The sequence below is a fragment of the Rhinopithecus roxellana genome, chromosome 1 (genome assembly GCF_007565055.1).
Source record: "Rhinopithecus roxellana isolate Shanxi Qingling chromosome 1, ASM756505v1, whole genome shotgun sequence".
NCBI classification, from domain to species: domain Eukaryota; kingdom Metazoa; phylum Chordata; class Mammalia; order Primates; family Cercopithecidae; genus Rhinopithecus; species Rhinopithecus roxellana.
Genome location: NC_044549.1, coordinates 99155298 through 99176475, shown reverse-complemented (window position 1 = coordinate 99176475; position 21178 = coordinate 99155298). Strand labels below are relative to the sequence as shown.

The 21178-nt window shown below is 37.3% G+C and overlaps 1 protein-coding gene across 1 annotated transcript in view; it reads left to right on the top strand.

Moving 5' to 3' along the window:
* SLC66A1L (solute carrier family 66 member 1 like) overlaps positions 1 to 21178 on the top strand; it is a 52388-nt gene that overhangs the window by 16345 nt on the left and 14865 nt on the right. Inside the window, 3 exon segments of the mRNA XM_030939422.1 lie at positions 14739 to 14841; positions 14844 to 14869; positions 15516 to 15604. Of these exon segments, the coding sequence (XP_030795282.1) occupies positions 14739 to 14841; positions 14844 to 14869; positions 15516 to 15604 (218 nt within the window).

The following is a 21178-nucleotide window of genomic DNA, read 5'->3' as shown; positions in this document are numbered from 1 at the left end:
TCTGTTCTGTTCCATTGGTCTATATCTCTGTTTTGGTACCAGTACCATGCTGTTTTGGTTACTGTAGCCTTGTAGTATAGTTTGAAGTCAGGTAGCGTGATGCCTCCAGCTTTGTTCTTTTGACTTAGGATTGTCTTGGCAATGCAGGGTCTTTTTTGGTTCCATATGAACTTTAAAGCAGTTTTTTCCAGTTCTGTGAAGAAAGTCATTGGTAGCTTAATGGTGATGGCATTGAATCTACAGATTATCTTGGGTAGTATGGCCATTTTCACGATATTGATTTTTCCTATCCATGAGCATGGAATATTCTTCCATTTGTTTGTGTCCTCTTTTATTTCACTGAGCAGTGGTTTGTGGTTCTCCTTGAAGAGGTCCTTGACATGCCTTGTAAGTTGGATTCCTAGGTATTTTATTCTCTTTGAAGAAATTGTGAATGGAAATTCATTCATGATTTGGCTCTCTGTTTGTTTGTTACTGGTGTATAAGAATGCTTGTGATTTTTGCACATTGATTTTGTATCCTGAGACTTTGCTGAAGTTGCTTATCAGCTTAAGGAGATTTTGGGCTGAGATGATGGGGTTTTCTAAATATACAATCATGTCATCTGCAAACAGGGACAATTTGACTTCTTCTTTTCCTAACTGAATACCCTTGATTTCTTTCTCTTGCCTGATTGCCCTAGCCAGAACTTCCAACACCATGTTGAATAGGAGTGGTGAGAGAGGGCATCCCTATCATGTGCCATTTTTCAAAGGGAATGCTTCCAGTTTTTGCCCATTCAATATGATATTGGCTGTGGGTTTGTAATAAATAGCTCTTATTATTTTGAGATACCTTCCATTGATACCAAATTTATTGAGTTTTTAGCATGAAGGGCTGTTGAATTTTGTCAAAGGCCTTTTCTGCGTCTATTGAGATAATCATGTGGTTTTTGTCTTTGGTTCTGTTTATATGCTGGATTACATTTATTGATTTGTGTATGTTAAACCTGCCTTGCATCCCAGGGATGAAGCCCACTTGATCATGGTGGATAAGCTTTTTGATGTGCTGCTGGATTCGGTTTGCCAGTATTTTATTGAGGATTTTTGCATCGATGTTCATCAGGGATATTGGTCTAAAATTCTCTTTTTTTGTTGTGTCTCTGCCAGGCTTTGGTATCAGGATTATGTTGGCCTCATAAAATGAGTTAGGGAGGATTCCCTCTTTTTCTATTGATTGGAATAGTTTCAGAAGGAATGGTACCAGCTCCTCCTTGTACCTCTGGTAGAATTTGGCTATGAATCTGTCTGGTCCTGGACTTTTCTTGGCTGGTAGGCTATTAATTATTGTCTCAATTTCAGAGCCTGCTATTGGTCTATTCAGGGATTCAACTTCTTCCTGGTTTAGTCTTGGGAGAGTGGAAGTGTCCAGGAAATTATCCATTTCTTCTAGATTTTCTAGTTGATTTGCGTAGAGGCGTTTATAGTATTCTCTTATGGTAGTTTGTATTTCTGTGGGGTCAGTGGTGATATCCCCTTTATCATTTTTTATTGTGTCTATTTGATTCCTCTCTCTTTTCTTCTTTATTAGTCTTGCTAGCGGTCTGTCAATTTTGTTGATCTTTTCAAAAAACCAGCTCCATTGATTTTTTGGAGGGTTTTTTGTGTCTCTATCTCCTTCAGGTCTGCTCTGATCTTAGTTATTTCTTGTCGTCTGCTAACTTTTGAATGTGTTTGCTCTTGCTTCTCTAGTTCTTTTAATTGTGATGTTAGAGTGTCAATTTTAGATCTTTCCTGCTTTCTCTTGTGGGCATTTAGTACCATAAATTTCCCTCTACACACTGCTTTAAATGTGTCCCAGAGATTCTGGTATGTTGTATCTTTGTTCTCATTGGTTTCAAAGAACATCTTTATTTCTGCCTTCATTTCGTTATGTACCCAGCAGTCATTCAGGAGCAGGTTGTTCAGTTTCCATGTAGTTGAGCGGTTTTGATTGATTTTCTTAGTCCTGAGTTCTAGTTTGATTGCACTGTGGTCTGAGAGACAGTTTGTTATAATTTCTGTTCTTTTACATTTGCTGAGGAGTGCTTTACTTCCAATTATGTGGTCAATTTGGAATAAGTGCGATGTGGTGCTGAGAAGAATGTATATTCTGTTGATTTGGGGTGGAGAGTTCTATAGATGTCTATTAGGTCCACTTGGTGCAGAGATGAGTTCAATTCCTGGATATCCTTGTTAACTTTCTGTCTCGTTGATCCGTCTAATGTTGACAGTGGAGTGTTGAAGTCTCCCATTATTATTGTATGGGAGTCTAAGTCTCTTTGTAAGTCTCTAAGGACTTGCTTTATGAATCTGGGTGCTCCTGTATTGGGTTCATATATATTTAGGATAGTTAGCTCTTCCTGTTGAATTCATCCCTTTACCATTATGTAATGGCCTTCTTTGTCTCTTTTGATCTTTGATGGTTTAAAGTCTGTTTTATCAGAGACTAGGATTGCAACCCCTGCCTTTTTTTTTGTTCTCCATTTCCTTGGTAGATCTTCCTCCATCCCTTTATTTTGAGCCTATGTATGTCTCTGCATGTGAGATGGGTCTCCTGAATACAGCAGACTGGTGGGTCTTGACTATCCAATTTGCCAGTCTGTGTCTTTTAATTGGACCATTTAGTCCATTTACATTTAAGGTTAATATTGTTATGTGTGAACTTGATCCTGTCATTGTGATATTAACTGGTTATTTTGCTTGTTAGTTGATGCAGTTTCTTCCTAGCCTCGATGGTCTTTACATTTTGGCATGTTTTTGCAATGGCTGGTACCAGTTGTTCCTTTCCATGTTTAGTGCTTCCTTCAGGATCTCTTGTAGGGCAGGCCTGGTGGTGACAAAACCTCTAAGCATTTGCTTGTCTGTAAAGGATTTTATTTCTCCTTCACTGATGAAATTTAGTTTGGCTGGATATGAAATTCTGGGTTGAAAATTCTTTTCTTTAAGAATGTTGAATATTGGCCCCACTCTCTTCTGGCTTGTAAAGTTTCTGCTGAGAGATCTGCTGTTAGTCTGATGGGCTTCCCTTTGTGGGTAACCCGACCTTTCTCTCTAGCTGCTCTTAACATTTTTTCCTTCATTTCAACTTTGGTGAATCTGACAATTATGTGTCTTGGAGTTGCTCTTCTTGAGGAGTATCTTTGTGGCGTTCTTTGTATTTCCTGAATTTGAATGTTGGCCTGCCTTTACTAGGTTGGGGAAGTTCTCCTGGGTGATATCCTGAAGAGTGTTTTCTAACTTGGTTCCATTTTCCCCCTCACTTTCAGGCACACCAATCAGACATAGATTTGGTCGTTTCACATAATCCCATATTTCTTGGAGGCTGTCTTCATTTCTTTTTCCTTTTTTTCTCTAGACTTCTCTTCTCACTTCATTGCATTCATTTGCTCTTCAGTCATTGATACTCTTTCTTCCAGTTGATCGAGTCAGTTACTGAAGCTTGTGCATTTGTCACGTATTTCTCGTGTCATGGTTTTTATCTCTGTCAGTTCGTTTGTGGCCTTCTCTGCATTGCTTATTCTAGTTATCCATTCTTCCATTCTTTTTCCGAGATTTTTAGTTTCTTTTCGCTGGGTACGTAGTTCCTCCTTTAGCTCTGAGAAGTTTGATCGACTGAAGCCTGCTTCTCTCAACTCGTCAATGTCATTCTCTGTCCAGCTTGGATCCGTTGCTGGCTATGAGCTGCGTTCCTTTGGAGGGGGAGATACGCTCTGCTTTTTTGAATTTTTTGCATTACCAGCTTTTCTGCCCTGCTTTTTCCCCATCTTTGTGGTTTTATCTGCCTTTGGTCTTTGATGCTAGTGATGTACTGATGGGGTTTTGGTGTGGGTGTCCTTTCTGTTTGTTAGTTTTCCTTCTAACAGTCAGGACCCTCAGCTGTAGGTCTGTTGGAGATTGCTTGAGGTCCACTCCAGACCCTGTTTGCCTGGGTATCAGCAGCGGAGGCTGCAGAAGATAGAATATTGCTGTACAGCGAGTGCTGCTGTCTGATTCTTGCTGTGGAAGCTTCATCTCAGGGGTGTACCCTGCCATGTGAGGTGTGAGGTGTTCATTTGCACCTAGTGGGGGATGTCCCCCAGTTAGGCTACTCAGGGGTCAGGGACCCACTTGAGCAGACAGACTGTCTGTTCTCAGATCTCAACCTATGTGCTGGGAGATCCACTGCTCTCTTCAAAGCTGTTAGATAGGGTCATTAACATCTGCAGAGGTTTCTGCTGCCTTTTTTTTTTCTATGTCCTGTCCCCAGAGGTGGAGTCTACAGGGACAGGCAGGCCTCCTTGAGCTGCGGTGGGCTTCACCCAGTTCGAGCTTCCCCAGTGGCTTTGTTTACCTACTTAAGTCTCAGCAATGGCGGGTGCCCCTCCCCCAGCCTCGCTGCTGCCTTGCAGTTAGATCTCAGACTGCTGTGCTAGCAATGAGGGAGGCTCCTTCGGGGCGTGGGACTCTGCCGACCAGGTATAGGATATAATCTCCTGGTGTGCCATTTTCTAAGACCCTTGGGAAAGCGCAGTATTAGGGTGGGAGTTACCCGATTTTCCAGGTGTTGTGTGTCTCAGTTTCTAAAGGGATTCCCTTCCCCCTTGCGCTTCCCAGGTGAGGCAATACCTCGCCCTGCTTCAGCTCTCACTGGTCGGACTGCACCAGCTGACCAGCACCCATTGGCACTCCCCAGTGAGATGAACCCGGTACCTCAGTTGAAAATGCAGAAATCACCTGTCTTCTGTGTCGTTAGCACTGGGAGCTGGAGGCTGGAGCTGTTCCTATTTGGCCATCTTGCTCACACCTCCCTTCTAATCTTTTAGGATGTTTTTCCTCTTGATCTTAGGTAGTTCATTTACATGGATACACTGATAAGTATTTAGTTGATGATTTGAGAGGGATTGTCCAGAGTTCTCTCTTTGTGCAGTTCTATCCTTGCTGGTACTCTATTCTGCAAACTCTAGCTCTGTGGCCTTCCTGAACTCCCAATTCTTTCTCCTTAGGGTGATCTCCTGACTCATCCTGGCTTTCCAGTATTTGTAACACAACCTTAAGACTCTCTCCAGGCAATAAGTTAGGGTAATAATAGAGTTCATTCACCTCCTTTGTTTGAGGTTTCTCAGGGTTCTCTGTTCTTCATTGCCTGATGTCCAATGCCCCTAAATCATTGTTTCATGTATTTTGTCCATTTTGTGATTTCAGGCATGATGGCGAATGTAATCCCAACTTATCACTGTTGAAAGCAGATGTCCCAACTATCTTTTGTTATTTGTTTCTCATTTATTTTTATTGTGACCAAAAAACATAATCTGTAAAACTAGTTTTAAGCCCTATCATGTGATTTTTCTTGATGAATGTTCCATTTACTTGAAATAAATGTGTCCTCTGCATATGACAATGTGTGTAGTGTTCTATAAATGTCAGTTAGATCAAGCTGGTTGATAGGGTTTTTTGTGCCTTCTCTACACTACTGTTTGTTAAGAAGACATAGCAATTCTCACTGACTCAATAAGAAGTTAGCAAACAGCACTGTTCTATCAATCACTGAGAGAGAAGAATTGAAATCCTGAATATAGTACTGGATTTGTCTTATTTCCCCTTTTAATTCTTTCAGTTTTGCTTCATATATTTCAAGTTTCTGTATTAGGTGCATAGACATTTAGTATTGCTATGTCTTCTTGAGGAGTTGACTTCTTTATCATTATAAAATGTCTCTTTTTTCTTTAGTAATATTTATTGTTCTGAAGTCTACTTTTTCTGAGTATTATAGCCAACTTAGTGTTCTTACGATTTGTATTTTATGGTACACTTTTTACAAAATCTTACTTTTAACTTTGTTTTTACCATGCTTGTATTAGTCCTTTTTCATGTTGCTGATAAAGACATACCCAAAACTGGGAAGAAAAAGAGGTTTAATTGTACTTATGGTTCCACATGGCTGGGGAGGCCTCAGACTCATGCGGAAGGTGAAAGGCACTTCTTACATGGCAGCAGCAAGAGAAAACAAGGAAGATGCAAAAGCAGAAACCCCCAGTAAAACCATCAGATCTCACAAGACTTATTCACTACCACAAGAACAGTATGGGAGAAACTGCCCCCATGATTCAAATCTCTCACTGGCTTCCTCTCACAACAAGTGGGAATTATGGAGTACAATTCAAGATGAGATTTAGGCGGGGACACAGAGCTAAACCATATCATTCCACCCTGGCCCCATCCAAATCTCACGTCCTCACATTTCAATACCAGTCATGCCTTCCCAACAATCTCCCAAAGTCTTAACTCATTTCAGCATTAACCTAAAAGTCCACAGTTCAAAGTTTCGTCTAAAGCAAGTCCCCTCCACCTATGAGTCTGTAAAATCAAAAGCAAGCTAGTTATTTCCTAGATGCAATGGGAATACAGGTATTGGGTAAATACAGCTGTTCCAAATGGGAGAAATTGGCCAAAACAAAGTGGTTACAGGGCCCATGCAAGTCCGAAATCCAGCGGGGTAGGCAAATATTAAAGCTCCAAAATGATATCCTTTGACTCCATGTCTCACATCCAGGTCACGCTGATGCAAAAGGTGGATTCCCATGGTCTTGAGCAGCTCTGCCCTTGTGGCTTTGCAGGGTACAGCCTTCCTCCCAGCTATTTTCACAGGCTGGTGTTGAATGTCTGTAGCTTTTCCAGGCAAACGGTGCAAGCTGTCAGTGGATCTAATATTCTGGGATCTGGAGGATGGTGACCCTTTTCTCACAGGCCACTAGGCAGTACCCCAATAGGGACTCTGTGTGGGGGTTCTGACCCCACATTTCCCTTCTGCACTGCCCTAGCAGAGGTTCTCCCTGAACGTCCTGCCCCTGAAACAAATTTCTGCCTGGGCATCCTGGTGTTTCCATGTTCTGAACTCTATATGGAGGTTCCCAAACCCCAGTTCTTGACTTCTGTGCACTCGCAGGTTCAATACTATGTGGAAGCTGCCAAAACTTGGGGCTTCCACCCACTGAAGCCACAGCCTGACCTCTGCGTTGGCCCCTTCCAGCCATGGCTGGAGTGCCTGGGATGCAGGGTGCCAAGTCCCTGGGCCACACACATAATGGGGACCCTGGCCGCACCCCACGAAACCATTTTCTCCTAGGCCTCTGGGCCTGTGATGGGAGGTGCTGTTGTGAAGATCTCTGACATGCCCTGAAGACATTTTTCCCACTGTCTTGGGGATTAACATTTGGCTCCTCATTATTTATGCAAATTTCCAAAGCCGGCTTGAATTTCTCCTTAGAAAATGGATTTTTCTTTTTTCTTTCTCTCTTTTTTTTTTCCTGAGACTGAGTTTCACACTTATTGCCCAGGCTGGAGTTCAATGGTGGCACGATCTTGGCTCACTGCAACCTCTGCCTCCCAGGTTCAAGGGATTCTCCTGCCTCAGCCTCCTGAGTAGCTGGTATTACAGGCACCCACCACCACACCACCTGGCTAATTTTTTGTATTTTTAGTAGAGACGGGGTTTCATCATGTTGGCCAGGCTGGTCTCAAACTCCTGACCTCAGGTGATTCACTTGCCTTGGCCTCCCAAAGTGCAGGGATTACAGGTGTGAGCCACCATGCCCAGCTGGATTTTTCTTTTATTTCACATTGTCAGGCTGCACATTTTTTGAACTTTTATGCTCTGTTTCCCTTATAAAACTGAATGCCTTTAACAGCACCTAAGTCACCACTTGAACGCTTTGCTGCTTAGAAATTTCTTCCTTCAGATGCCCTAAATCATCTTTCTCAATTTCAAAGCTCCACAAATCTCTAGGGCAGGAGCAAAATGCTGCCAGTCTCTTTGCTAAAACATAACTAGAGTCACCTTTGCTCCAGTTCCCAATAAGTCCCTCATCTGCATCTGAAACCACCTCAACCTGGACCTTATTGCCCATATCACTATCAGCATTTTGGTCAAAACTATTCAACAAGTCTCTAGGATGCTCCAAACTTTCCCATATCTTCCTGTTTTCTTCTGACCCCTCCAAACTGTTCCAATCTCTGCCTGTTACCCAGTTCCAAAGTTGCTTCCACATTTTTTGAGTATATTTTCAGCCATGTCCCATTCTACTGGTACCAATTTCCTGTATTAGTCCGATTTCACACTGCTGATAAATACGTACCCGAGACTGGGAAGAAAAAGAGGTTTAATTGTACTTACAGTTTCACGTGACTGAAAAGGCCTCAGAATCATGGTGGGAGGTGAAAGGCACTTCTTACATGGCAGCAGCAAGAGAAAATGAGTAAGATGCAAAAGTGGAAACCCCTGATAAAACCATCGGATCTCTTGAGACTTGTTCACTACGGTGAGAAGAGTATGGAGGAAACCGCCCCCATGACTCAAATTATCTCCCACCAGGTCCTTCCCACAACATATGGGAATTATAGGAGTACAGTTCAAGATGAGATTTGGGTGGGGACACAGAACCATATCAATGTTCATGTTTTCTTTTAGCTTCTTCAACATATAGAGTATATCTATAACAATTAAATGCTTGCTAATTTCAACATCTCTATCATTTTGGTGTCTGTTTCTATTGACTAATTTGTTTTTCTTCATTATTGGACACATTTTCCTGCTTCTTTGAAAGTCTTCAATATTCAGTTGGATGCTGAACGTTATGCTCAACATTGTGACAGTCTTCCTTGAAAACTTTAAAGAGTATTGGTGTTTATTTGGGCAAGCAGCTACTTTATTTGAAAATAAGTTTGATTATTCTAAGGCTTGTTTTTAAACTGTATTAGAGTGGGTCTAGCATAGCCTCTACCCTTACTCTGAAGGCAGTCTTTTTGGGTGCTCTACGAATGTTGCTTGTCTTCTAAATAATCTCTTTACCCTGCCTGTTCAGAATTCAAATATCTCTTAGTCTTGTGTGAGCTGCAGTATTTTTCAGTTAATAGTACCCTGGTAGCTTTTCTCTCCCTGGTAGTTGTTTTTTGCCTGACTTAAAGGAGTTTTGCCCTACTTTGCTTTCCTATTCAGCCAAAGGCACAGGTGACCTATGTGCAGATTTCTGGAGTTCTTTTTTGGAGCTTCCTCCTCTTAAGAACTCTGAACTGTAATTTCTGTTTCTCACTCTCACAGTATTTTATTTACTTCTTTTTGTTGTAAAAAAAAAAAAAAAAAAAAAAAAAAAAAAAAAAACCCTCACATATATTAGCCCTCCTAATACATTTTTAAGTGTAAAGTATTGTTAACTATATATGCATTGTTGTAAAGCATATCTCTAGAACTTTTCCATCTTGCATTGCCGAAACTCTATATCCATTGCACAGCAATTTTCCAATTCCCTCTCCTCACACCCTTGTAACCACCATTTTATAATTTGCTTCTATGAGCTTAACTACTTTAGATACCTCATATAAGTAGAATCATGCAGTATTTGTGCTACTGTGACTGCCTTATTTCACTTGGGATAGTGTTCTTTTTCCACAAAAGTTTGAGAAAGATTGGCATTAACTTTTAAAATGTTTGATAAAATTCTCCAGTGAATGCTTCTAGTCTTGGGCTTTTCTTTGTTGGCAAGTTTTTGATTACTGATACAAACTACCTACTCATTGTAGGTATAGTCATGTATTATATTTGATCAAGATTCAGTCTTGGTAGGTTGCATATTTCTAGGAATTTGTCTATTTCTTCTAAGTTAAACAATTTGTTCACATATAATTGTTCATGGTAGTGTTTCATAATCCTTTTTATCTCTGTGACATCAGTTGCAATGTCTTTTATTTTTGAGTTCATTTATTTAAGTTTTCTCATTTTTTGTAGTCTTGCTAAGTGTTTGTCAATTTTGTTAATCTTTTTAAGAAATCCTTAGTTTTGTTGATTTTTTCTTACTGTTATTCTATTCTCTTATTTTATTTATTTTTACCTAATTGTTATTATTTTCATCCTTCTGCTAACTTGGGGCTTTATTTGTTCTTCTTTTTCTAATTTTTTTTTTTTTGAGGTGTAAAGTTAAGCTGTTTATTTGAGATTTTTTAAATGTAGGTGTGTACTGCTATAAAGTTCTTTCTTAGTACTGATTTTACTGCATCCCATAAATTTTGGCATGTTGTGTTTCCATTTTCATTTGTCTCAAGGTAATTTCTAATTTCCCTTCGGTTTATTATTTGACTCAATTGTCATTCAGCATTATGTTAGTTACCACATATTTGTGAATTTTTCAGTTCTTTCTTCTGCTATTGTATTCTAGTTACATTTCACTGTAGTTGGGAATAATACTTGGTATGATTACAATCTTAAATTTGTTAAGGCTTGCTTGTGATCTGAGGTGATTCATCCTGGAGAATGTTCTGTGTGCTCTTGAAAAGAATATGGATTCTGTTTCTCTTGGGTGGAATGTTCTATATATATCTGTTAGGTTCAGTTGGTCTACAGCCATGTTCAAGTTTTCTGGTCCCTTACTAATCTTTTATCAGGTTCGCTCTATCCATTATTGAAAGTGGGGTATTGAAATCTCCTACTATTATCGCACAAGTATTTCTCCCTTCAGTTCTGTCAGTGTTTGCTTCATATATTTGGATGCTCTGATTTGGGTGCATACAAACTTATAATTGTTCCATTTTCTTGATTAATTCATCTTTTGTCATTATAAATTGTTTTTCTTTGTCTCTTCTGACAGTTTTTGACTTAAATCCTATTTTGTCTGACATAACTATGGCCACATCTGGTCTTTTTCAATTACCATTTAAACAGAATATCTTTTCCCATTCTTTTATTTTCAGTCTATGCGTGTCCTTAAATCTGAAGTTAGTCTCATACAGACAGCATACAGTTGAATATTTTTTCAAAATCCATTCAGCCACTTTATGGCTTATTTGAGGAGTTTAATCCATTTATATTTAAAGTAATTACTGATAGTAAAGTACTTATTATTAACATTATATTAATTATTTTGTGTTTATCTTGTACATTTTTGTCTCTTTTCTCCTATCTTCCTTTGTCTTTCATTGATTTTATTTTTTGAGTGGCACATTTTGATTATTTTCTCTTCTGTATTTTTTATAGATGTTTTCTTTGTGGTTACCATGGGACTTACATAAACTATCTTATATTTATGACAATCTGTTTTATGTTGATGACAACCTTAACATCAATTGCATACAAATACTGTATTTTCTTTCTTCTACTACCCCACACACTTTAGATTATTGATTTCCCAAATCACATCTTTTTATATTGTGTATCTATTAACATTTTATAGTTATATTTATTTTTAAATTAAATACCAGAGTTAAATGTTATTTATCACCATCATTACGGTAATTCAGTATTCTGCATTTGTCTATATATTTACCTTTTTCCTATGAGTATTATACTTCCATATTCTTTCATGTTGCTTTCTAGCATCCTTTTATTTCGACTTGAAGGACTCTCCGTAGTGTTTCTTGTGAGGCAGGTCTAATGATGATGAATTATTTCAGCTTTGGTTTATCTGGGAAAGTCTTTCTTTCTCCTTCATTTCTGAAGGACACCTTGTCAGATAGACTATTCTTAGTCGGAAGTTTTAACCTTTTGGTACTTTGAATATATCATCCCACTTCCTTCTGGCCTGCAAGGTTTCTGTTGAGAAATCCACTGATAGTCTCGGGGGCTCCCTTGGACATGACTCTTTTCTCTTGCTGCTTTCAAAACTCATTTTTTGTCTTTGACTTTTGACAATTATATTATATGTGTCTCATTGTGATCTTTTAAAAAATTTTTAATTTGTATTATTTTTTACTTAATTGATGTACATAATTGATGTATATGTTTATGGGGTACATGAGGTATTTTGATACAGGCATGCAATAAATAATAATCACATCATGAAAAATGAGGTATCCATATCTTCAAGCATTTATCATTTATGTTATAAACAATCCAATTATACTCTTTCAGTTATTACAAAATGTACAATTAAATTATTGTTGACTATAGCCACCCTGTTGCATATCAAATACTAGGTCTTTTTCATTCTGTGGGTTGGCTCTTCATTCTTCTTTATAATTTTCTCCGATTCACAAAAGTTTCTAAATTTTGATGAAGTCTAATTTATATTTTCTTATGTTGCTTGTGCTTTTGGGGTCATGTCTAAGAATCTGTTGCCAAATCCAAGCTCATACATATTTATCCCTATGTTTTCTAGATTTTACAGAGTTATATAGATTCTCAAATTTAAGCTTTTTATCTATTTTGAGTCAATTTTTGTATATGGTGTGAGGTAAGAGTTCAACTTCATTCTTTTGCATGTAGTTCTCCAGTTGTCCCACTGCTATTTGTTGAAAAAAGTATTCTTTCCTTATTGAATGGTCTTGGCTCCCTTGTCAAAATCAATTGACCATAGATGTATATTTTTATTTTTGGATGCTCCATTCTATTCTATTTATCTATATGTCTTTTCTAATGCCATTACCACACTGTTTTGATTACTGTCTTTGTCACACATTTTGAAATTAAAAAGTATTCGTTCTCTAACTTTATTATCTTCATTCAGAGTTGTTTAGACTATTTGGTATTCTTAGCAATTCTGTATGAATTTTAGGATTAACTTGTGCAGTTTTGTAAAAGAGACAGTTGGAATTTTGATAAGAACTGCATTAAATCTGTAGATTACTTTGGGTGGTTTTGCCATCTTTACAATATTAAGTCTCCCAATCCATGAATATGGAATGTCTTCCCATTTATTTAAGTCTTCTTTAATTTCTTTCAACAATGTTTTCTAAGAAAAAATATTACACAATATATATTTATTTATATTTAATTTTTACAGATTTTAAGACTTTTAATTAAATTAAATTTTAAATTAAAATTTATTTTAAATTTTACAGATTTTAAGAAGTTTGTAGCCAAACTTCAGTATGAATCAAAGCATTATTTTAAAAAGAAATATTCATTCTGACATTAAATTGCACTTTCCAAGAACCAGCAACATCAACCATCCAGACTTTAATTATAGAATCACAGATGCAACTGTGTGTCTCCTCAGTAGAGGATGGGAAGATTTGTGTGACTGGGACCTTATGGATTTGGCATCTCCTGCAAGATGTGTGTCCAACTCCTGGGAATACTGGAGCATGATTATAGAATTGGTTTCTATTGCCTGTTTTCTGTCTGTTGCTCTCCCGTAAGTTAAGAATCTTGGATTTCAAATCTATAGTGTAACACTCTTGTTCATAATTTCTTATTTTAAAAAAATATTTAAATATTTTTATATTAAGTATTTTTTCAAACTACTTGGGCTTGCTATTGACCGAACGTTCTCTTTGTATTTTATATTTTGAAGGTGCTAAAAAGCATCACTCTAAAACGTTTTAGAATATAACAGAAAGGTTGTTAATACGTTATACTGACTACTTTTTTCTTAGTTAAGATATAAAAATCTTTTATATTTAGTAATCAGAAAGGCAATAAAGCATATGTACCTTACCTCTTCACCGTCCTATGTTGAATTCCTTTTCAATATGTTCTTTGATAAGAGCAAAAATTTAAATAGTCTTTGGTGGGATATTACATTATGCTATTCTTTTCTTGTGGGCATGGGGATAATTTTCAAAAAAAAAAAATCCAAGCAGTTTAGTCTTACAGGGGAAAGTTTTCCATTTTTGCTAAGTTTATTTATAATTAGAAGTCAGATACCAACTATATCTACCCTAGAAAAAAAAAATCAAGCAAAAGAGATCTGCTTCAAAGGAATTTGTAAAATATGTGTGCCTAGATAGGTCATCTGTTTATAAAATACTGGGGAAAGGTAGAGAATACAGTCAGTCCTCAGATGCTTTGGAAATCTGAGACATAACAAAAAGTCTTTTGAAAACCACATTGATATATATATACCATTCACCACCGCTTAATGGAGGAATAACTTGGCATTGATGTGAGTGGGATTATGGTCTCCTATGTGAATTCCAGAAATATTAACTTTTAGGTAGTATATGTGGTAGTGAAAGATTATAAAATTGGAGTCAGCAGATTTAGGCTGATTCCCAGTTCTACCACTGGTGGCTTATGGACATCATTTAGCCTCAAGTGGGGCCACCCATTTCAAACCTTGGTCAACTTCCTGCAATGAACACTTCTGGTTTAGAAACTTAATCTTACTTTATGATATGGAAAGTAAGATTCTGAGAGATTAAGTAATTGTCTGATGTCCCACAGGTGACAAGCCATGTCTTCAGGTCTTTTGGATCCCAGGACCCAAGATTTTTAAAACCTTTTCCACATAAGAGGTGGCATCATAGGGAGCCAAATAGATTTTCACTTTGACTTTGCTATTTGTCCACCTGTCCACCTGCACGTAGGCAACTTGATTAGAAGTAAATTTAAAAGAAAACATAGGTACTGGCTGAAAATGTAATCACTGATAAACATTTTGAAACTCTACTCTTACATTTTAGTGATATATCTAGTATTTCTAATTACATGACTTAATATCTTCCCCCATTATGAGGCCAAGAAAGAATAAACATGTGCTTAGGACATATATATAAATTCCAATGGGAAAGATAAAAGAAAAGGCAGAGATAAGAGGCATTAATGTTTTAGTATTGTCACTGAGCTTCTTTTAGGTTTTAGATATGTTTGCTGTGTGCTGTGAATGAAGACAGGTTAAAAAGAGTCCTAGAGGCTTAACTGGAAGTGAATGAGATGTTTTATTGCTGTACATCATCGGTATTGTTTTTATCTGGTGTCGAGTTGTCTCATTAAGTTCTGTGCTCCACGTGTTTATTTGTCAATTGTCACTTTCCAGTCAGCTCTTTGTAGCCTACAGAAATGGAAGAGTGGATGAAGCAGTCTCTCTGGGTTTTCTGCTTTGCTGGATAGGTGGAGACCTGACAAATTTCAAAGGCTGCACCTGAGTAACCAGCTGCCTATTCAGGTAAAACTTTCTCCAGATTTATCTTCAAAAGAGTGAAGGTTCTGGGTTATGTGTGCATGGAGAGCTTCATGTGTAGAGTTGACAAATTTAACAAACAAAATACAGGACACTCAGTAAAATTTGGATTTCAGATAAACAACAAATAATTTTTTAGTATAGACATGCTCTAAATATTGCATAAGTGTTCTGTATCTGACAATCCTCTTAATGTGGCATTTTTTTAATAGCAGAATAGAGGCCTGTCTGTTTTCAGATATATTTTTAAAGTCTACATCCAGTTTTAATTCCTTTTCTTCATACAGTTTTAATATTTTCTTGCCTCAAGGTAGCTGAACATGATATGTTGCCATTAGGGGATTCTTATTCTTTTCTATACTAAGACTGAACAATAATCCACTGATGCTGACACATAGTCTACAATGAGAGTCATGATTAAAAATATAGTCAGTGGCTATAGGCAAATATTTCTATGATAGTATTCAAATGAAAAAATAAAGTGGAATATTTGTAAGCTTTTAGAAAACTTTGTTAATGTATTTAATCATGTAAATGACTTTGTCACCTTCATACACTGTACTATATATATTCGATAATGGTGGCCTGGGATTTTATATTTATAGATGTCCATCCTTATTTACCACTCCAGATTTTGACAGCCATCTTCGACATGAACATGGATATAATTATACTCTCACAATTCATGTACTACAGGTTAAAGAATCATAAGAACAAAATGTAAGATTGGTAATAGTTCATTCCAGTACTTCTATTTGTAATAGAACATTTTCTCATTTAAAAACCAATAGAGCATCTTTGAGTTATTTTTAACGAGTAAGGCATATTTTGATAAGACATAACATTTGTCTCAACCATCCAAGTGAGTCCTTTGAGAATTTTTAGATGTGGCACATTTAGATTCCATGTTATTACCTTTTTTTTCCAATTGATCTGTGTCATTGGACACATTAACACATCTATGTTATAGGAAAATAAACAGAAATGATTAATCAGAAAAAGGTAAAAGAGAGATTGGCAGGAACAGTCAAATGCTTTTAGAGGTTTCTCCAGGTGATAAGCAGTACCACTTTTCTCTTGTGGCTAATCTAAAAACATATTCTCCACAAGATGATAGCCACAAATAGTTTTTAAGTGCCTACCATTTGTCAGTCCTGTTGTAACTTATTTAATCTTCATATCACCCAATGGGACAGGCACTATTTTAATGTTCAGAGGCTGGCACAGAATAGGCCTGCAGTATAGATTCACTGAATAACTGAATACTATTATTTTTATTTTTGCTTTGACTGCTGTGTTTTTAAACGACTGTTTGTTTCTTCACGTGTGTATTTATGAGCCAGCCCAACAATGAAATTTACTTTTAGCTATGTACTTATGAGAGTGGCCCCATTTTTCCCCTTGGGACGTGTAGAGCATATTTTTCTACTGCCCCCTGGTGGTTGTAACTATTACAAGGGTGAGAACAGCTACTCAAATCTACAAATCAAATACAAATCCCACTGGATACTAAAGTGAGGAAGGCAGGAAGATGACCCCCAGTTGTGTACCAGGTATGGTGAAAGACCTTTTATATGTGCTAATTGAACTCATTTATTTTCCATGGCAAACTCCTTTATACAATTGAGGAAATTGAGGCATCAACAAACTGGACTGAGGTCACATAGCCAGCTGGTAGAAGGATTAGATTTCAAAATCAACCTAAGGTGATATCAGGTATGTATCAAGCTGATTTACAGTGTAATTGGTGTTATGTGAATCATAAGCTCTATAAGAACAGGGACTGTCTCAGTCTTGTTCAAGACTGAGTACATAGCCGACATTCGGCGAATAGTGGTGGAATGAATGAATTGTAAAAGATATGGAAATCTCCAGTAAAGCATTTGATACTTAAAGGACCCCCAATCAGTTTCCTCCCCTGTGTCGCTCCCTCCCCCCACCAAACCTTATATATATATATATATATATATATATATATATATATATATATATATATATAGCCACCACCATAACCAGTTTAATCAATCTGGAACTAACCCTGAATTTCTGTGGCAAACAGTCTAAAACAGTATGACAGGGCCAGCTCTCTTCAATTTACTCCCTCAGGGCTAAATTGAGGAACTCACACAGTTTATGAACAGAGTTTTGCTTAGCTGCAATATCTTCTGTGGGCAAAGTAGACTGAATTTGGAATACTGTTAAACTTAGGGTCAATGCAGAGTTCAAAAAAAAATTAAGTTTCACCAAGGAACATGTGCTCAATGGGCTATCCAACCTGGAATGTTGAGGGATAAAGCGAATCCCTCAAATACAAAATGTGTCTGAAGGTAATTTTTTATTGAATTCTATTGTCTTAACATGTGGTTGTAATATATGAGAAGCCATGAGCTGTACCTTTGCAGTTATAACTCTACAAATGTTTTAAAATAAATGCTTCATCAGTTTTTATGTTAAACAAGTGGGAATGATTTAGCCAGAATGTTGCAGTCAGATATCTGTGTGTCTGATGTCTGCTGATATTAACCCTAGTACAGATGCAACATAACTAAAAAATTAAAAATAGAATATAGAGGTTAAAGCTGCATGGACCTACCCTGCCCCTACCAACCCATGGTAGATGATTGTCTGGCTTATAAGGAAACATGTTTTCTACTTAAACATAGGTATTTGTATGTTTGTTTGCTTGTGGTTTTTGGTTTTGTCTTTCACTTTTACTAAGATTCTGCATCCCAGTATTTCCTAGCTTCCTGAACAAGAGTGTTCAATTTGACCATTACTCCTGGAAGTTCTCATGCTTTAATCATTAACTGATAGAGTAAGAATATAGCCAGCCACTGCCCATGGAGAATGAGTCACTCTGCTCTGTATAGTTAACAGTTATGGATCAAGTGCTTTTTGATTTTTCCTCAGAGAGCTTTCCAAAATGTACCTTGACCTGGCTCTGCTGATTTAAACTCTGAGTCACCTAGATGCAGATTTAGGAGATAAGATCCATAGGATGTAATGACTTAATTTACAGTCTCTTGGAGTAGGGGCATAAATTATTTAGTTTTGAATTCTTGGTTGCTAAGAATGTAGGTGTTTAGTAAGAGTTTGTCAATTAAATGACTCCTCTTCTACATCTCTGGAAACCTGCTTGGCATGTTCCAGTGGTGCCTGGGTTTTTCATAGTCTCTTTGCTTTTTATCTGTCTCAAGCTCAGGGCTTTTTGCTTCCTCTCTCCTTCTCTCAGCGGCCTGAATCACACTCCCTGTTGCTGCCTTTAATTTCTGTTGGCTACTGTTGCCACTGACACCACTTTTAATCTCCTCTGATCCTATTCTGTGCTATCGTCCTACTTCATTTCTCCAGTGTTCTTCTTTCTTGTCTGCTGTTCCCTCCCAAGGCCTGTCAGCACTAGAATGGATGCACTGAGCTTGTAAATGTGTAGCTGGGCAATTAAAGTAGCACTTTCCTTTCCTACAATTGATCCAGCCAATCACAACCGTCCATCAGTTGCTTTCTGTGGTTTTCCTATTCTTAGATGCACTTAGTGAGCTTGAGTTCTAACTAAACAGCATATTTTTTCTGGATGACATTTATTATGTAACCATTCTGAAAACTCAAGTATTCTGGAGATTAAATACCAGATAAGTGGTATTTAGCTGCAGTAAATATGTGTGCCATTGGACATCATTTCAGCAGCTTGTGGCAGTTGCTCACCATTGCCCTGGTTGTTTTTAAGCACTAGGGGGTAGAAGCCTGCAGAATTTATATGTGACTTGGGTGCCAGTGTGCATGGTGCTGTCAGTGACAATATCAAGTCTATTTTTGATGAAGAATCAACCTGAGACTTCAACAGAAGCAAAAAAGATCATCTTTATATGAAAAACCCATCAACTCTTTGTTATGGATCCATTTTTTGATCACTTTAGAAATATTTTTGCAGAATTTTTCATTGTTGTTAATTTTATAAACTCCACAAAAATATTGTAGAAGTGCTGAGGTTAGTCCAGGAAGTATTTTATTTCAAAAATGAAATGACAGAATGCCAGGGCACAATCCCCACCTCTCTCCATGTTCTCTCAATAAAAAATACAAGAAAGAATTTTTATTAACTTTTAGAAAAACTTCTAAGAAACTTCAGTCCATTGGGATTTCGCAGGTAGTGGTTTTAATATATTAGAATTGACCAGGGCTCAGTAAGATCCTGAAAATCCCGAAAGCACCTTCTCTCCTTTTGGGATGCAGGCTGGTGGGCAGAAAGGCTTGTCCCAGACTGGGAAGACCCATTCTTCTGGTGAACCTGCCCACTTGGCCCATCTACAGGCAGGTACTTTTATATATTCCAAGCAGAGAAAGGGTTCTGTGGGGTTGAACCAGAAATCCAGATGGAAACCCCATAGATACACTTATACTGAAGTTATTTTTTCCAAATCTTAATTGCCATTATTCAAAACAACTTAGCATATCCACATGCATGAATAAATGATGTTACTACTTGATTAGGGAATACCACCCATCCTAGGAAGATGATTAATATTCATTGGCCTCCAAAATAACAAGGCTGCAGAGAATAAATACTTCCACCCTAGTTTTATCCAATGAACCTCCATTTCCCTTGAAATATTGAGATTCTAATGTATGTTTAGATTGATCCTTAATACTATCACCCTTTTTGTGTTACTGCTTTTGGGATACTGTTGGCATAGTTGAAATGTTAGGCTTTATTTGCTGCTATGTATTTTGTGTATTCTACTTGGGATCTCGATTTCCCCAACTATATAGAAATGTAAGTACGTTATTTGCTTTGTTCATTATGATGAATCAAAGTGCTTCTTATGACTTTGTGTCTACCTTTAGAAGAGATCTTGGAATTCTGAGTAGTGCTTTTCGGACCAACAATATGGAAGTCACAGTCACAAGAATCTATTCTTGATCAATTTTTTGTTGCTTGTTTATTAAGCTCCTTTAAGTTTAGGGAGCAGAATTTAGATCAGCTGGACTTGTTGTCTAAATCTCTTTTCCTGGGTTTGCATATTAGTGCCAGTGTAATGAAATCACAATAAATTATACAAAGCATTTGGCATGGATGTTGTGGTTGTGTTCAACTTGTGAAAAAGTCCTGATTCCCTTGCACTTTGCAACTAATATACTTCACTGTGGCAACCTAGAAGGGACCGAACGTGTACATGTGTACTTTATCTCTCTGAATTTTCAACCACCCATGGTTTATTCGAATTTCCAATGGTATATTCTTTTATTTACCACAGGTCTTGGAAACTGAAAACTCGAACTGAATTTCTGAATGTTTAATGGGAGTAAAAGAGTAATTTTATCTAATTCATTCATTTGAGTTTCCATCTGGTCAAAATAGTCTCACATGTTTGTCAACATTTTGAAATGAAGTATTGCAAAAGGGTACACTACAGACATTGAATAAAGAAGCTTCATGCAAGCAGTACTTTTTTCAGGGGAGAATATTATAGTCTGTCCCTCAGAATTGCCTTAAAAATGATCCCAAGAGGCAGCTTCACAGTGAATTAGCATTTACTAACTCCCAATCCAGTACTGGACTGCATGATTAAAAGGATAATAATTGTTATCATTATCACATATAGATAATATTTTAAATGTTTAAATCTTAGTAATTTTGAATCTTAAAAGAAACGGATAAAGGAAAAAATGTATAGAATTGACTATAAATATTTAATATGTCTGTACATCAAATATAGGTGTAAAACCAAAACATACAAAATAGATAGGAAGCACATACGGCAAAGAACAGAATTTTAGTAAGAATTTCCATAAATCAAAAGAAAAAAAACAGTCCTATATAAAAATTTACATAGGACTCAAAAATGGATAATTCAAAAAGAAGAAATGGCAGTGGCTCACGCCTGTAATCCTAACATTTTGGGAGGCCAAGGCGGGTGGATTGCCTGAGCTCAGGAGTTCGAGACCAGCTTGGGCAACATGGTGAAACCCCATCTCTACTAAAATACAAAGAAAAAAAATTAGGCGGATGTGACGGTGTGCATGGCGGCATGCGCCTGTAGTCCCAGATACTTGGGAGGATGAAGCAGAAGAATGCTTGAACCCAGGAGATGGAGGTGGCAGTGAGCCGAGATTGCGCCACTGCACTCCAACATGGGCAACAGAGCGAGACTTTCTCTCTAAAAAAATCAAAAACCAAAAAACAAAACAAAAAAAAAATGAAAAATAATTTAACTTCTCTAGGAATTAAATAAATGTGAAATAAAATAACAACTTTTTAGTCCACCAAATTAGCAAATATAAAGAAATTATAGGAAT